This window comes from Marmota monax, unplaced genomic scaffold (assembly GCF_021218885.2).
Source record: "Marmota monax isolate L192 unplaced genomic scaffold, Marmota_monax_Labrador192_F-V1.1 WCK01_AAM20220418_F8-fsc00053, whole genome shotgun sequence".
In the NCBI taxonomy this organism is placed as follows: domain Eukaryota; kingdom Metazoa; phylum Chordata; class Mammalia; order Rodentia; family Sciuridae; genus Marmota; species Marmota monax.
Genome location: NW_026693153.1, coordinates 6,035,023 through 6,049,166, shown reverse-complemented (window position 1 = coordinate 6,049,166; position 14,144 = coordinate 6,035,023). Strand labels below are relative to the sequence as shown.

General features: G+C 39.8%; 1 protein-coding gene and 1 long non-coding RNA gene across 3 annotated transcripts in view; both read left to right on the top strand.

Annotated features, from left to right (window-relative positions):
* Positions 1-1,324: 1,324 nt before the first annotated feature.
* On the top strand, positions 1,325-6,172 carry LOC131424594 (uncharacterized). The gene is made up of 3 exons (XR_009227889.1): positions 1,325-1,493; positions 4,483-4,559; positions 4,703-6,172. It is a non-coding gene; the product is annotated as an uncharacterized LOC131424594 (long non-coding RNA).
* A 1,747-nt stretch (positions 6,173-7,919) lies between these two features.
* The window catches only part of Nxpe3 (neurexophilin and PC-esterase domain family member 3), a 45,677-nt gene continuing 39,452 nt past the window's right edge, over positions 7,920-14,144 (top strand). The window contains exon 1 of one of the 2 annotated variants that reach the window (XM_046455293.2): positions 7,920-9,064. In XM_046455293.2, coding sequence (XP_046311249.1) covers positions 8,972-9,064 — 93 coding nt within the window. In that variant the 5' untranslated portion in view covers positions 7,920-8,971. The remainder of the gene's footprint in view (positions 9,065-14,144) is intronic. The other variant, XM_046455294.2, reaches the window with a different exon arrangement.

Sequence of the window (14,144 nt, the reverse complement as noted above, 5' to 3'; positions counted from 1 at the left end):
TGATTTACATATTGCCATACTAGTGTCTGTTGTATTCTGCTGCCTTTCCTATCCTCTACTATCCCCCCTCCCCTCCCCTCCCCTCTTCTCTCTCTACCCCCTCTACTGACATTCATTTGTCCCCCTTGTATTATTTTTCCCTTTCCCCTCACTTCCTCTTGTATGTACTTTTGTATAACTCTGAGGGTCTCCTTCCATTTCCATGCACTTTCCCTTCTCTCTCCCTTTCCCTCCCACCTCTCATCCCTGTTTAATGTTAATCTTCTTCTCATGCTCTTCGACCCTACTCTGTTCTTAGTTACTCTCCTTATATCAAAGAAGACATTTGGCATTTGTTTTTTAGGGATTGGCTAGCTTCACTTAGCATAATCTGCTCTAATGCCATCCATTTCCCTGTAAATTCTATGATTTTGTCATTTTTTAATGCAGAGTAATACTCCATTGACATACAATCAATCAACAAGTACATGAAAAAATGCTCACCATCTCTAGCAGTCAGAGAAATGCAAATCAAAACCACCCTAAGATACCATCTCACTCCAGTTAGATTGGCAGCCATTATGAAGTCAAACAACAACAAGTGCTGGCGAGGATGTGGGGAAAAGGGTACACTTGTACATTGCTGGTGGGACTGCAAATTGGTGCAGCCAATTTGGAAAGCAGTATGGAGATTTCTTGGAAAGCTGGGAATGGAGCCACCATTTGACCCAGCTATTCCCCTTCTCCGTCTATTCCCTAAAGACCTAAAAAGAGCATGCTACAGGGACACTGCTACATCGATGTTCATAGCAGCACAATTCACAATAGCTAGACTGTGGAACCAACCTAGATGCCCTTCAATGGATGAATGGATAAAAAAAATGTCGCATTTATACACAAAGGATACTGATTTATAATAGGGACAGGATGGGGAGCATGGAAAAAACGGAGGAACTTTAGATAAGGCAAAGAGGAGGGAGAGGAAGGGAGATGGCATGGGGGTAGGAAAAATGGTGGAATGAAATGAACATCATTACCTTACGTACATGTAAGAAGACACAAATGGTGTGACTCTACTTTGTGAAAAACCAAAGACATGAAAAATTGTGCTCTGTGTATTATGAATTGAAATGCATTCTGCTGTCATGTATGACAAATTAGAATAAAACGCAAAAAAAAAAAAAAAGAATTGGGTTGCCAAAGGGGTCAGACCCACCGCTGGCAGGAGACCAAAAGCTGCAGGGTCACCTAGTGCGCTGGAGCCTAGTGGCTCCAAGGTAAAAGAGCCCCAACTCCGCGTGCTTGCCTCAAGGCTCTGGGCTCCGCACGCTTGGATGTCAATCAACATCCTAGGCCCGCCCACGGAGGAATTCGACCAATAGAAGCCGGGGGTCGGGGGTGAGGAGACGTTGCTGGGTCAGGAAGCAGGGGGTGAACGGCCTGGCGCTGCCGAGCAAACCCCGGTGTCAGGAACCCTCCCCTGGGGAGCAAATGGGGTGCGGTGGAACCCAGAGGTGAGTGCAGGGCTGCGGACTATGTGCGAGGTCCCAGCTCTCGGAGCGACCCGCGCTTGGCTTCTCAGGAGCACTTCTGGGCTACGGAGCCCTTCCCTCCGCGCTCTCTGGCTCCGTAGTCCCTGGCCCGGTGCACAGGAGGTGCAGCCTTGGGGGTCCCGGCTGAGAGCGCTGGGGCCAGGAAGTTGAGGCCCGGGCCGAACGGGAAGGCAGCTTTGGAGCCCCGGGCTGCCGCAGCCTCGCACCACAGGAACCGGCACCGCGGTAGGGAGGGGCGGGATGGGGCATGAGTAGCCCCATCTTCAGCGGTCTTTCTTGTGGCAGCGCGGTGTCCTGACCTGGAAAACGCAGCTCAGACCCTCTCTCCCGACCCCTCCCCGATGCGGCGTGCTAGGCGATGCCACTAGGTCAGCCCCTGTCTCCAGTCTCATCGCTGCTTTGAGTACCAGCCAGCTGCCTCTTGGCCAGTGGTGCTGTCACACAGTGGACTGCTCTCACATTACTGAGCTGCAGTTTTGGGACATCAGATTTGGGTCAAATGTGGAGTGTGACTTCTCAAGGATAATGTGGAGACCCTGGCCTATGGCCCATCTCTGCTTGACCCAAGGCCAGGGGCGGTGAAGACAATTCTCTGGAAGGATTATGCAACGTTTTATGAAATTGTAAAATTTTCCTTGCTTTTCATTATGCTAAAGGGGGATTGCTGCCACATTGCCCAAAGATAAGGAATCACACTGCTCTAGTGGGCCTTACCCCTCCTCACTGCCTTTAATTATCATTTGGAACATGAGGGTGTGTTTGAATCTGGCAGGACTCCTACATCCTGATAATTGTCTAATTCTGCTTAGTGGAGGAAGCACATACTATTCCTCCATAGTATTTGGGTTCTGTTTCCCTTTGACTGTGTTTATTACACCTTATCAATGTCTATTTTCCTGACAGTCTCTCTCTGGGGCTGATAAAGTATTGTTATTTGTTATGGAGAAATGAAAAGAAGGGATAGATCACTAAAGTAGGGATTGCTACCTTCATTGCCTGGGGATCCGAGTGTCTTGAGAGGGCAAGATAAGTTACAATTCAATTTCATTTCAGAAAGGCCATCCCTCACCAACTGATCCAACCTATACTAGTGGTTCCCCTACTTGACTGTACATTATAATTAATCATCAGGGTACCTTTTTTTTTTTTAATGTTTCTTAACTACTCCTACAGAATCTGATGTAATTGGGTGAGTGGGACCCAGGCATTGGTGTTTTAAAAAGCTTCCATAATAATTATTAATGTGCATGCAGGGTTGAGGCCATGACTTACCAAATGCCCTAGTTTTTTCTTATAGCACTTATTACTATGAGACTTATTTAATTTGGTTACTTCTCTACCTGCCACATAATCTCTGTGGATACATCAACACTGGGCATATGAGGTGGGGAGGAAGGTACATGAAAGAAGTGGAATCTGTGGAAACAAATTCTACACATTACCCTCCTTCCTTAATTTTTCTAAATTTTTTAAAAATGACAGTGGAATGCATTTTGACCCATTATACACAAATGGAGCACAACTTCTTCTGGCTGAGGTTGGTGTAGAGTCACACTGGAAGAGTAATCATACATGTATATAGGGTAATACTGTCTATCTCATTCCACTGCCTTCCCATCCCCAGATCCCTTCCCCTCCCCTCACTCCCCTCTGCACAATCCAAAGTTCCCTTGCTTAATCTTTATTGAAAATTAACACTCTCTGATTGACTAATCAATATTATGGTCCTGGATAGGTCTCCATTCTTTCTAGATGAAACACAGCTGCTCTTTGGGAAATTTGAAATATAACCATTTATGTTTGGTTATATTCCATGTAAACCTCTGCTTGTGTCTCATAAGTAGGGGAGAATACATTCTGAATTAAAATTCCAGGTACTTGCTCTAACTAGTGAATTACATTTATGTGGATAATAGGTCAGAATATTTAGGATAGGGATCATTTTAGAGACTTGAGAGGTGCAATTATCTAGTAATATATTGTCTTTGTGACCTCTCCAGAGGGTGGTGTTCTTGTCAAATTTTCTTTGTTTAGTGTTTAATTCAGGTATTTCATTTATGTCATTGACATTTATTATTCCTAGTAATGTGAGCAACCACTGGTAATTCTCTTGTGAAATTGGGATAGAAAGTCATTCTATGGCTGTTACTACAAATACTAAAGAAAGATTGCTTAATATATGTCTTAGACTTCAAAACAGTCTTAATCAGAATTTGGCAGAATAATCCCAATAAATACTGGGTTCTACCTGCAAGACAGATTCTACATTTTGCTTTTTTATTTTTTTTTCCCAATACTACGGATTGAACCCAAGGGCACTGTATCCCTTTACTATATTTTCAGTTTTGTTTATTTTTATTTTGAGAAGGGTCTCACTAAATTGCCCAGACGGGCCTTGAATTTGTGATCCTCCTGCTTCAGCCTCCCTAGTTGCTGGAATTATAGGTATGTGCCACCATGCCTGACTACATTTTGGTTTTTGCTTGTCCTTTGCACATAAAAATAAAGCATGAATAAGTAGAGTTCTAACATTATACAAAGATTTGAAAACAAGACTGCTCAAGTTTAGATTCCTTGAATTACAACTTTTATTTAAAAATTTATAAAAATACCTGTTGTTTTCTATAGTGGGAAAATGGATTGTTGAACTACATAATTATGTAGTCTTTAAGAAAAATAATATTTGGAGTTTTTATCTTTGGTTTATATTTTTTCAGTTATGCTGCTACTTGAAGTTTTGACCTTCAGCTAAGTTTTTAGAGTGATTTTCAAGGTTAAAGTTAACTGGTTAACAGTGAGTTCTGGTTTTTATTAGTAGGAAAAAAAAAAGAAATGTTCTCACTACTCTTCCCACTACATCATACTTTTTTTTTTCTTTTTTTGGTACTGGGGATTGAATGGTGTTTTACTACTGAGCCTCATCTCTATTCCTTTTTTTATTTCACATCAGTATGTACCTAAGTTGCTAAATCTGACCTTGAACTTGGAATCCTCCTGCCTCAACCTTCTGAGTCACTGAAATTGCAGGTATGTACCAATACACTACATTGTATTTAAATCTATGCATATCTTTCTGCCTATAATATTGTAGTTTTAATTGCTAACATGTTTTCCTTTATCTTATTTTCAATATCTTTAACCTTTATATCATGTGCTTATTTCTGTTGCAGTAGGAAGAATGATATAAACATGAAAAGACATCAATGTATGCTTCAAATATGGCAAGAAAAGAATAAGGACTGCTGCTTACAATTGCCTGGGTTCAGGATTTCACGCTGGAAGGAATTAGAAATAAATTCTATTTTCATAGTTCCAATACATATCTCTTGGGAAATTTCCAAAAAAGGTAAATTACAGTGAATTATAAATTTAATTTTTGGTTGATCTTCACTTTTTATTGCGTTTTTTTCCCATCCAGTACTATTGTTCTTACTTGATTCCAAAGTGATTGAGGTACTGATTGATTGTTTTTTGTTCACTTTGCAAAATAGCTGTCTTGTGATAGTGTCTGTGTTTTGTATTTGTAGGAAAACAGCTGAAACCTGTTACCAGTTTCCTCTTTTTCTTAGAAATCTTTCATTTAAGCTAGGCATGGTGGCACACACCTGTAATCCCAGCAACTCAGGAGGCTGAGGCAGGAGGATCACAAGTTCAAAGCTAAATTCAGCAATTTATAATTTAGTGAGGCCCTAAGCAACTTGTTGAGACTCTGTCTCAAAAATAAGTAATAAATGAATGAATGAATAAATAAAGGGCTGCCAATGTGGTTCAGTGGTTAAGTACCCCTGGGTTCAATCTCTGGTTCCCCCTCCCAAATAAATCTTTCATTTAAAATTAAATTATTTTCCCAAATATGGTTTAATGCTTTCTTTTTTTTTTATAGCTTTAATTTTTTTTTTTTGTACCAGAGATTGAGTGCAGGGGTGCTTAACCACTAAACCATATCCCTTTTTTCAAATTTTTTGTTTTGAGACAGGTTCTCACTAAGTTGCTGGGGGCCTCACTAAGTTGCTAAGACTTAGTTGCTTTTTGAACTTGGAATCCTCATGCCTCAGTGTCCCAAGCCACTGGGATTACAGGCATGCACTACCCCACCTGGCCTTTAATTTTTATTCTTAGAAATCAGCTTTCTTCTTTTTTTTTTTTTAAGAGAGAGAGAGAAAGAAAGAGAGAGAGAGAATATTTTAATATATTTTTTTTTAGTTCTTGGCGGACACAACATCTTTGTTTTTGTATGTGGTGCTGAGGATCAAACCCGGGATGCACTCCTGCCAGGCAAGCGCGCTACCACTTGAGCCACATCCCCAGCCCCTCAGCTTTATTCTTTATGTTTTAGATTTTTATTTCTTGGTGGAAATTTAAGACAGATATATAAAGGAGAAAACAAAAACTGCCCAGAGGTGACTCCTGAGAACATTTTAGTATGTCTTTCAAAGAGAGATCTATCTAGTGTGTCTCAAACAATATCTACTTAGTTGAACAAAGGAGTCTCTGAAATGTCAGTGCTCTACTTACTTATAGCAGGAAGTCAGGTCTTTTCCTGGCATGACCCTTCATGATTAATGTCAGCAGAAATCTCTAGCCATGAGGGCTTCTTATATTGCTGCCTGAAGCCCTGTAGTTCTTTTAGCTTTGGAGTCTGCTCCTTCTGCATCACTGATCATCCTGTGCTGCTGCTGACTTTCTGAAGCACTCTAATGTTCTCCGAATGACTGGCATCCACAGGATTCATAGACCATGCCTGCCCATGTGCAGTTAAATTCCTATGGATTGTCATCTTTGTTCTTCTCCCACTCTGTCCATTAGGGAAACCTATGATTTTTATGGCCGACTCTGAGAGAGAATTTCTGTAGCAGAAAAGTTTGGGTCTTGGTGAGAGATTTTTCCTCTGTTTCATAGAATTGTGTTATGAAATTTATAGGCACTTCAGGGTGGATGAGTGCCTTGGTATTAGAGAGGGATGGTGTCAGGGGACATGAGATGTTAGGTGAAGTCTTTCATAGTCCCTGCATCTGGTGGAGATATACAGGAGTGATAGATTTCTTTCTTTTACTCCCCCCCGCCTTTTTTTTTGTGGTACTGGGTATTGAACCTGAGGCCTTGTGCCTACTATGCAAGCACCCTAACACTGAGCTGCACTCCCAGCCTTTATTCCTCTGAAAAGGGAGCTACCTTATCTTTAAGAAGACAATTGCCCACACCTTCAAGGCAGATGTCCTCCATACTTGCTACTTAGCTGGGGGAAAAGGAGTTTTCTGCTTCCTGCCTCCTGCCATATAGAGGGATGGCATTCCTTATTTTCCAGAGTGAAGGATATGAGTATAAACTTCTCAAGGGGAATTTCTGACAGTACAATGCAATTATGGAGTAGACCACTATAATTATTTGTTAACGTAGTCTTTTGAATCATTGTATACCATGTAAAGAATTAAGTTCTAAGAGGAAATTGAAAAAGTATGATGCATTATCATTAAGTTGCTTTTTCTCTGAAATATAGTTACTGTTTTTTTTTTTTAAATATAGTCATAATTAGTATAGTCTTGTTAGAGAGACAAGAAATACATACTAGTAGAGATCAGCTGAGAAGTGAAAATAAGCACTATGGGAATTGTGAGGTTAGAGAGCATGTTGTCAGTCTTGTCTCCTTTCTGAAGCTGGGTTGTGGAAGGCTTGGCAATGGTCCTTGTGGGATGGGAATGGTTCAGACAGGTGGAGTAGATAAATGAGAGAATAGAATACCTGCCAGGTCTAGCATAAAGCAGAGGGGGGTGTTGATGCAGTTGATCTATTCTGAGATACTCTGCAGTATGATTATGCACCTTTTCCACCTTACCTCAACACTGCCCTCCATGGAAAGCCTCTCTAGCAGCAAAATACCAGTATCATCTCTGTTTACCTGCATCAAATAACAACTGGAGAAAGTATTTTGAATTTGCTACGTGGAAAATTGTTAGGAATAGCTGCCTCTGACGTCCTCTGCCTGTAACAGATATGATGGAGAGTGGGGGATCTTGTTGCCCACTCCTCCAGCTTAATGTACTCCTCCACTTCTTCAGGACAGGTATCTTTCTTCCTGTACTTTGTTTCTTAGCTGAGGGAGAACAAGGACCACATTTATGGTGGGGGGAGCTGGATATTTTATGTCTCCTACCCTTCAGTGGGTAGCCCTCCTTGTTTTCCAGAGAAGACTATCAGAGTGGTTTGTATAATATCTTGCAGAGTTCCTCATAAAAACACAGGGTTTTCTCTTAATACCCTTTAGATATAATTTATATGATAATATTGTATAACTTAAGCTATAAGGGAAGGGAAATGATTTTATTTACTTACATCTCCGTGTGTTGTGGGGCAGGTCACTCAGAAAGCACACCAAGTGCCAGTTTTGTCCAAATCAAAGAGTCTTTATTTAGCTGGCCAGCTGGTGACTGCTCTTTGTAGGACCCATAACTGCCTCTGCAAGGAACAACCCCAAGCCTGAGCACTTTAGGATATTTAAAGGCAAAAAATCACACCTGGGTTGACGTAACTGCAAGCAAGCAGGTACAGAAGCTGAATTGGGCAGTTAGTGAGACAATGCAGTGGGTACACTGGTACTTCCCATAGGACTTTCCAGTTTGGCACAGCAGCAAGCAAGCAGAAGGGAAGGGGGTCAAAATGACCCTAGTTGAGTACAAGTTAGAGAATGGTTACTAACATGTAGACAATCAATCTCTGACAAGGTACATTTCCCAAGACACATGGAAAGCAAAGAGAACAATTTTACATTGTATAAGAATTGCTATTTTGTGTTTCCAAGTGTGTTATGCTAGGTAACTATTAATGGGTACAGAGGTGGGGCTTTCCCATGGAAGAAGCATTTCTTACATGATATGAAGTCTCAGGGTAAAATGGAGTCTGTTTGGCTATATTGCCCATATAGCCTGGCCCATAACACATATTTAACAATTATAAAATTTAAATTTAAAAAATTTTATTTTGCAGTTTCTGAGTTTGAATACATTCATTTTTGCTCTCCTAAAAGTTAAAACCTAAAAAGGTAGTAGGGCAAATGTTACAGCCTAGAGTTGGGATAGGAAACGGGGATGATTGTTGGTAATTGGAATATTACTGTGCTCTGGCTCTTTGCTCTCTTCTTGTGATTTTGGGCCTTAGATAAGGTTCAGGAAAAGGAAATCTGTTTTTTCTTTTACTCCACTCCAGGATATTGCAATTGGTGATGTATTCTTTATTTCTTCTATTTGAAGGAGTTTGTTGAAGAAAAATATGCTTCTTGAATCAACTGCAGTCTCTCCTCTACACAAAGAGCTCTTAAGGCTACTAACAGGATAGAAGCAAATTACATTGAGAGCTCATTTGCAGCTCAGAAAAACAAAGACATGAGTTTTGAGGAGTGAAGGTATTATGATGTCGGCCATGGGTGATCAGGACACAGCCAGACAATGTGGACCAATTTCTTCAAACTGCGGATTTTTTGCTGTCTGCTTGCAGTGCTGATGGTGGTAGTGCTGGTCATCATTGTTACTGAGGTAGAGGTAAGTACCCACAACTAAAGCAGCCAGATCTGGGTACTAAGGATTAACTAGCCTGAGGCAGTACTGTCATCAGGAAACTTATCCCAAGTTACAATTCTTCCTTCCATTTATTCATTAAGTATTTGAGTGCCTCTGGTGGTCATATACTGTGATAGTCACTGAGGGTGCAGCAGTGAAGAATACAGAGATGATTTCATTACTTATGGAGTTCACATTCTGATTGTGCATGGGAGAAAATAATATGGGGTGAGTATCCCTTGTCTGAAATGTTTGGGACCAGAAAATTTTCAAATTTTGGAGGTTTTTGTTTTATTTTATGAAGAAAAGAGCTTTATTTAGCTCTGAGTTTTTTTTCAATTTTGCATATCTATTGGTTGAGTGTCCCTAATCTGAAAATATGGAATCAGAAGTATTCAGAACTTAAACATTAAAAATGTTTTGGGGGAGGCTGGGGATATAGCTCAGTTAATAGAGTGCTTGCCTCATATGCACAAGGCCCTAAGTTCTATCCCCAGCACCACCAAAATAAATAAATAAATAAATAAAACTGTTTCGTAACACAGTGGTAGAGTGCTTGCCTAGCCCATGTAAGGCACTAGGTTCAATCCTCAGCACCACATAAAAATAAATAAATAAAGGTATTGCATCCATGTGCAACTAAAAAAATTAAAATAAATGAACAAACAAACAAATAAATGTTTTGGATTTTGGGCATTTCAGATTCAGATTTTTAGACTAGGGATGCTTACCTTGTAATAATAAGTAGTAATCTTAATCACATGGTATAGTAGTAATGTTAATTAGAGATTGTGAAAAGTGCTATAAAAGAGGAATTCCAAGGTAGCTTTAGGAGAGGAAGAAAAAGGTAGCTATCTTAAGCTGGATGTGGTGGTGCACACCTGTAGTCCCAGAGCTCAGGAGGCTGAGGCAGGAGGACCACAAGTTCAAAGCCAGCCTCTGCAACTTAGCAAGGCCCTAAGCAACTCAGTGGGACCCTGTCTCCAAATAAAATACAAAAGTTGCCCCTGAATTCAATTTTCGGTACCAAAAAAAAAAGAAAAAGAATCTTTTAGTGATTCCTGGCAAAAAACTGAAGTAGTATGCAAGGGTAGGGAGTTGAAGAGTTTGTTTTGAAGGGTATTGTATGACACTGAAGAGCAGGGAGCATGTCTTACTGAACCCTCACAAGTGCTTTATGCTAAGAAGGTACTTGGTAATATTGATATATGAACTCATATATCACCAAAATTTATGGAGTAGTGAAAAGGATGTTGCCCTTTTTATTTTGTTAGTGGTGCTAATTCTGATTCAATTATAGCTTTTTTTTTTTTTCTTATTGGGTTTTATTAGCACAAGATGCTTTAAAAGCTAAGACACAGGCTTTTTCATTTCTCCGGCTGGAACTCACTTTGTGTTTTTTCAGCAGAACACCTAATCTTATTATGAAATGAGCCTGTAGAGTCCCTTTTTGTTTGTTTGTTTGTTTTCTCCCCTGTGGGCCATTAATAAAATTTGTTTGGTATTTTGAAGAATGCGAAGTGATTCTGTTAAAGATTTCCTTTAGAAAAAAAAAAAAGCATAAAACCTAGGTCACTTCCTTTTCTTTGCTTAAACTGTTCTTGCATGTTTTTGCTGCAGGTAAGGCAGTGCCAATTCCATGTTGATAGTATCTTCTACCTGGAACCTGTCAATGATATATCTAGATATTTAAGAAATTCCTGTTTCGAGGAAAATATACATAACATAGAATTTGCCATTTTAACCATTTTCATTGTACAGTACAGCTCATATGTGCAACTATTGTGGGGCAGGTCGCTCAGAAAAATACATTAAGTCCCAGTTTTGTCCAAATTAAAGGGTCTTTATTTTGACCTGCCAGGACTGCTTCCTACAGGACCAAGTTGTCTCTGCAGAAAACAGCCCCGAGCCTGAGCATTTTAGGATATTTAAAGGCAAAAACTGCAAAGAACACATCTGGGTTGATGTAGCTACAAGCAAGTAGATATAGAAGCTGAACTGGACAGTTAATGAGACAATGTAATGAGTACATTGGTACTTTCCATAGGACTTTCCAGGTTGGCATAGCGGCAAGCAAGCAGAAGGGAAGGGGGGCGGGTCAAAATGACCCTAGTTGAGTACAAGTTAGAGAATGGTTACTAACATGTAGACAATAAATTTCTGACAAGGTACATTGCCCAAGAAACATGGGAACCAAAGAGAGAACAATTTTACATTGTGTAAGAATTGCTGTTTTATGTTGCCAAGTGTGCTATGCTAGGTAACTATTAATGGGTACAGAGGTGGGACTTTCCCATGGGAGAAGCATTTCTTACATGATATGGAGTCTCAGGGTAAAATGGGAGTCTGTTTGGTCATTACCCAAATAGCCTGGCCCATAACACAACTACTACCACCATCTATATCCAGAACTTTTTTATCTTACCAGACTCAAACTTGTATGCGTTAAACAATACTTACCCTTTCTTCCTCCCTTCAGCCACTGGCATCTACTGTTCTATATTCTGCCTCTGTATTTGATGACTTTAGGTATTGCATATAAATGAAATCATATAGTATTTATCTTTTTTAAATATTTATTTTTTAGTTTTTTAGGTGAACACAATATATGTGGTGCTAAGGATCAAACCCAGTGCCTCGTGCATGCTAGGCGAGCATTCTACCACTGAGCCACAACCCCAGTCCCAGTATTTGTCTTTTGCAACTGGCTTATTTTTATTTTTGGCAGCATAATGCCCTCAGAGTTAATTTATGTTGTATTGTGGATCAGAAATTTCTTCCTAAGGCAAGTAATATTCCTCTGTACACACACACAGACATTCCTCTGTGTACACACACACACACACACAGAGAGAGAGAGAGAGAGAGAGAGAGAAGCATTATTTAGCCTTATAAAAGGACCCATGCTATAACATACCTACCCATTTTGACCCATGCTATAACATACATACATTCATGGACATTTGGATGATTTCTACCTTTTGGTTATTATGAATAATGCTGCTATGAAGTTAGGTGTACATATCCAATTCTTTTGGGTATGTACCCCCAACTACAAGTGCTGAATTGTGATAATTCTAATTTTTTCCCCCTGCACTACTGGGGATTAAACCCAGGACCTTGTACATGCCAGGCAAATGCTGTACTACTGAGCTACAGCCCCAGCTTATTTTATTTTTTATTTTGAGACAGGGTCTTGCCAAGTTGTCCTTGTGATTCTCCTCCTTTAGCCTCCCAAGTAGCTGGGATTTACAGGCAGATACCACAATGCCCAGCAGTAATTCTAATTTTGGGTGGTAATCCTAATTACAAACCACCAGAAAGTTTTTCACAGCACCTGTGAAATTTTTCATTCTTACCAATACTGAACAAGTATTCCAGTTCTTCCACATCCTTGCCAATACTTAATATTTTCTTTCTTATTTTCATTTCTTTGTTATTGGGGATTGAATTTGGGAGTTTTACCACTGAGTTACATCCCCATGTTTTTTATTTTATTTATTTATTTATTTGTTTATGTATTTATTTATTTGTTTTTTTGGGTAATGAGGATTGAACTCAGAGGCACTTGACCACTGAGCCACGTCTCCAGCCCTATTTTGGATTTTTATTTAGAGACAGGGTCTCATTGAGTTGCTTAGCTCTTCATTTTTTTGCTGAGGCTGGCTTTGAACTCGCATTTCTCCCGTATCAGCCTCCCAAGCCTCTGGAAGTGCAGGCGTGCCCCACCATGCCCAGCTGATATTTTTTATTTTGAGACACAGTCTTGCTAAATTGCTGAGGCTGGCCTTAAATTTATGATCCTCCAGTCTCAGCCTCCTGGGTTGCTGGGATTACAGGCATGAAACACTACACCAGGCTGATACTTAGGCATTTTACAGAATCTGGTATCAGCGTAGTGTAATTGAGGTTATAGCTATGCTTCTGCAACATGTTGGCTGTGTGACTTTGGAAAAGTCACTTAATTCTCTTGAGTCTGTTTCCTGATTTGCAGTTATAAAATGTTCTCTATCTTCCTAGAAAGCTAAAAAAGCACCAAACACAAATGCTGTAGGTATACATAGGAAAACATCAAATCATTTTCAGATGCTAATACTGTGATGCTCATACCTGAGACTCATCATCTGGAAATGACTTAAGGCCTTGGTTTCCTAGAATTCACCATAAAACTGTCATTCCAGAGTTCAGGAGGAGCAAGTGATCTTTTCCCTTTCTTTAAGCATGTGGTTGCTTCTGATATTTCTCCTATTTTTTTGTTATTTTAAAAATTGACACATAATATTATATATATTTATAGAGCACCTTGTGATATGAGATTTTATTTGATGAGTTGAGGCTTATCTTTGTTTCTTTTTATGTAATTTCTTATCTTTCCATGTGTTTTACAATTTTTTTTCCTCTCTTGTTTTGAGCAACTTAATGTTGACTTGCCTTAGTGTATTGTTTTTAAGGTGTTGGGAATCAAATCCAAAGCCTCATGCATACTACACAAGTGCTGTACCTCTGAGCTGAACCCCAACCTGGTGTAGTTTTAATATTTCTTTTACTTGAGGTTCAGAAGTTCTTGGGTTTGTGTTTATGGTAAATTTGGTAAATATTTGGCCATTATTTTTCTAAGAGAGAAGTCTTTATTTTTCGTTTCACAAGAGAAGCTGGCTGAATTGGCTTCTTTTTGGTGATTACTCAGAGAGGACAAATTCCATCTTTTCCCAACCCTTTAACTCTTTCTTTGCATCAAGTTGGAGGGGTGCAAATTTATTATTAGTAGCAGCAGCAGCAACATCGGAGGCTGCAGTGCTATAGATGGCCTCAGGCTCGTGGCCATAGGTGTGGATGGGTCAGCCAAAATGATCTTGATCTTTTCAGTCAATGGAAAGATGTAATCAGTCTCTTTAGAGAAAGCCAGGACTTGCTTGTACTTACTGATGATTGAGTAGGGTACTGATGTCATAGGTAATCAGTATGTAGACATACACTGGCAAAGCTGTACATACCCTCCAGGAAATGATAATGTAGTTTCTTCTATTCAAACTCTTTGGGTTTGTAGATATTGCCATTGTTC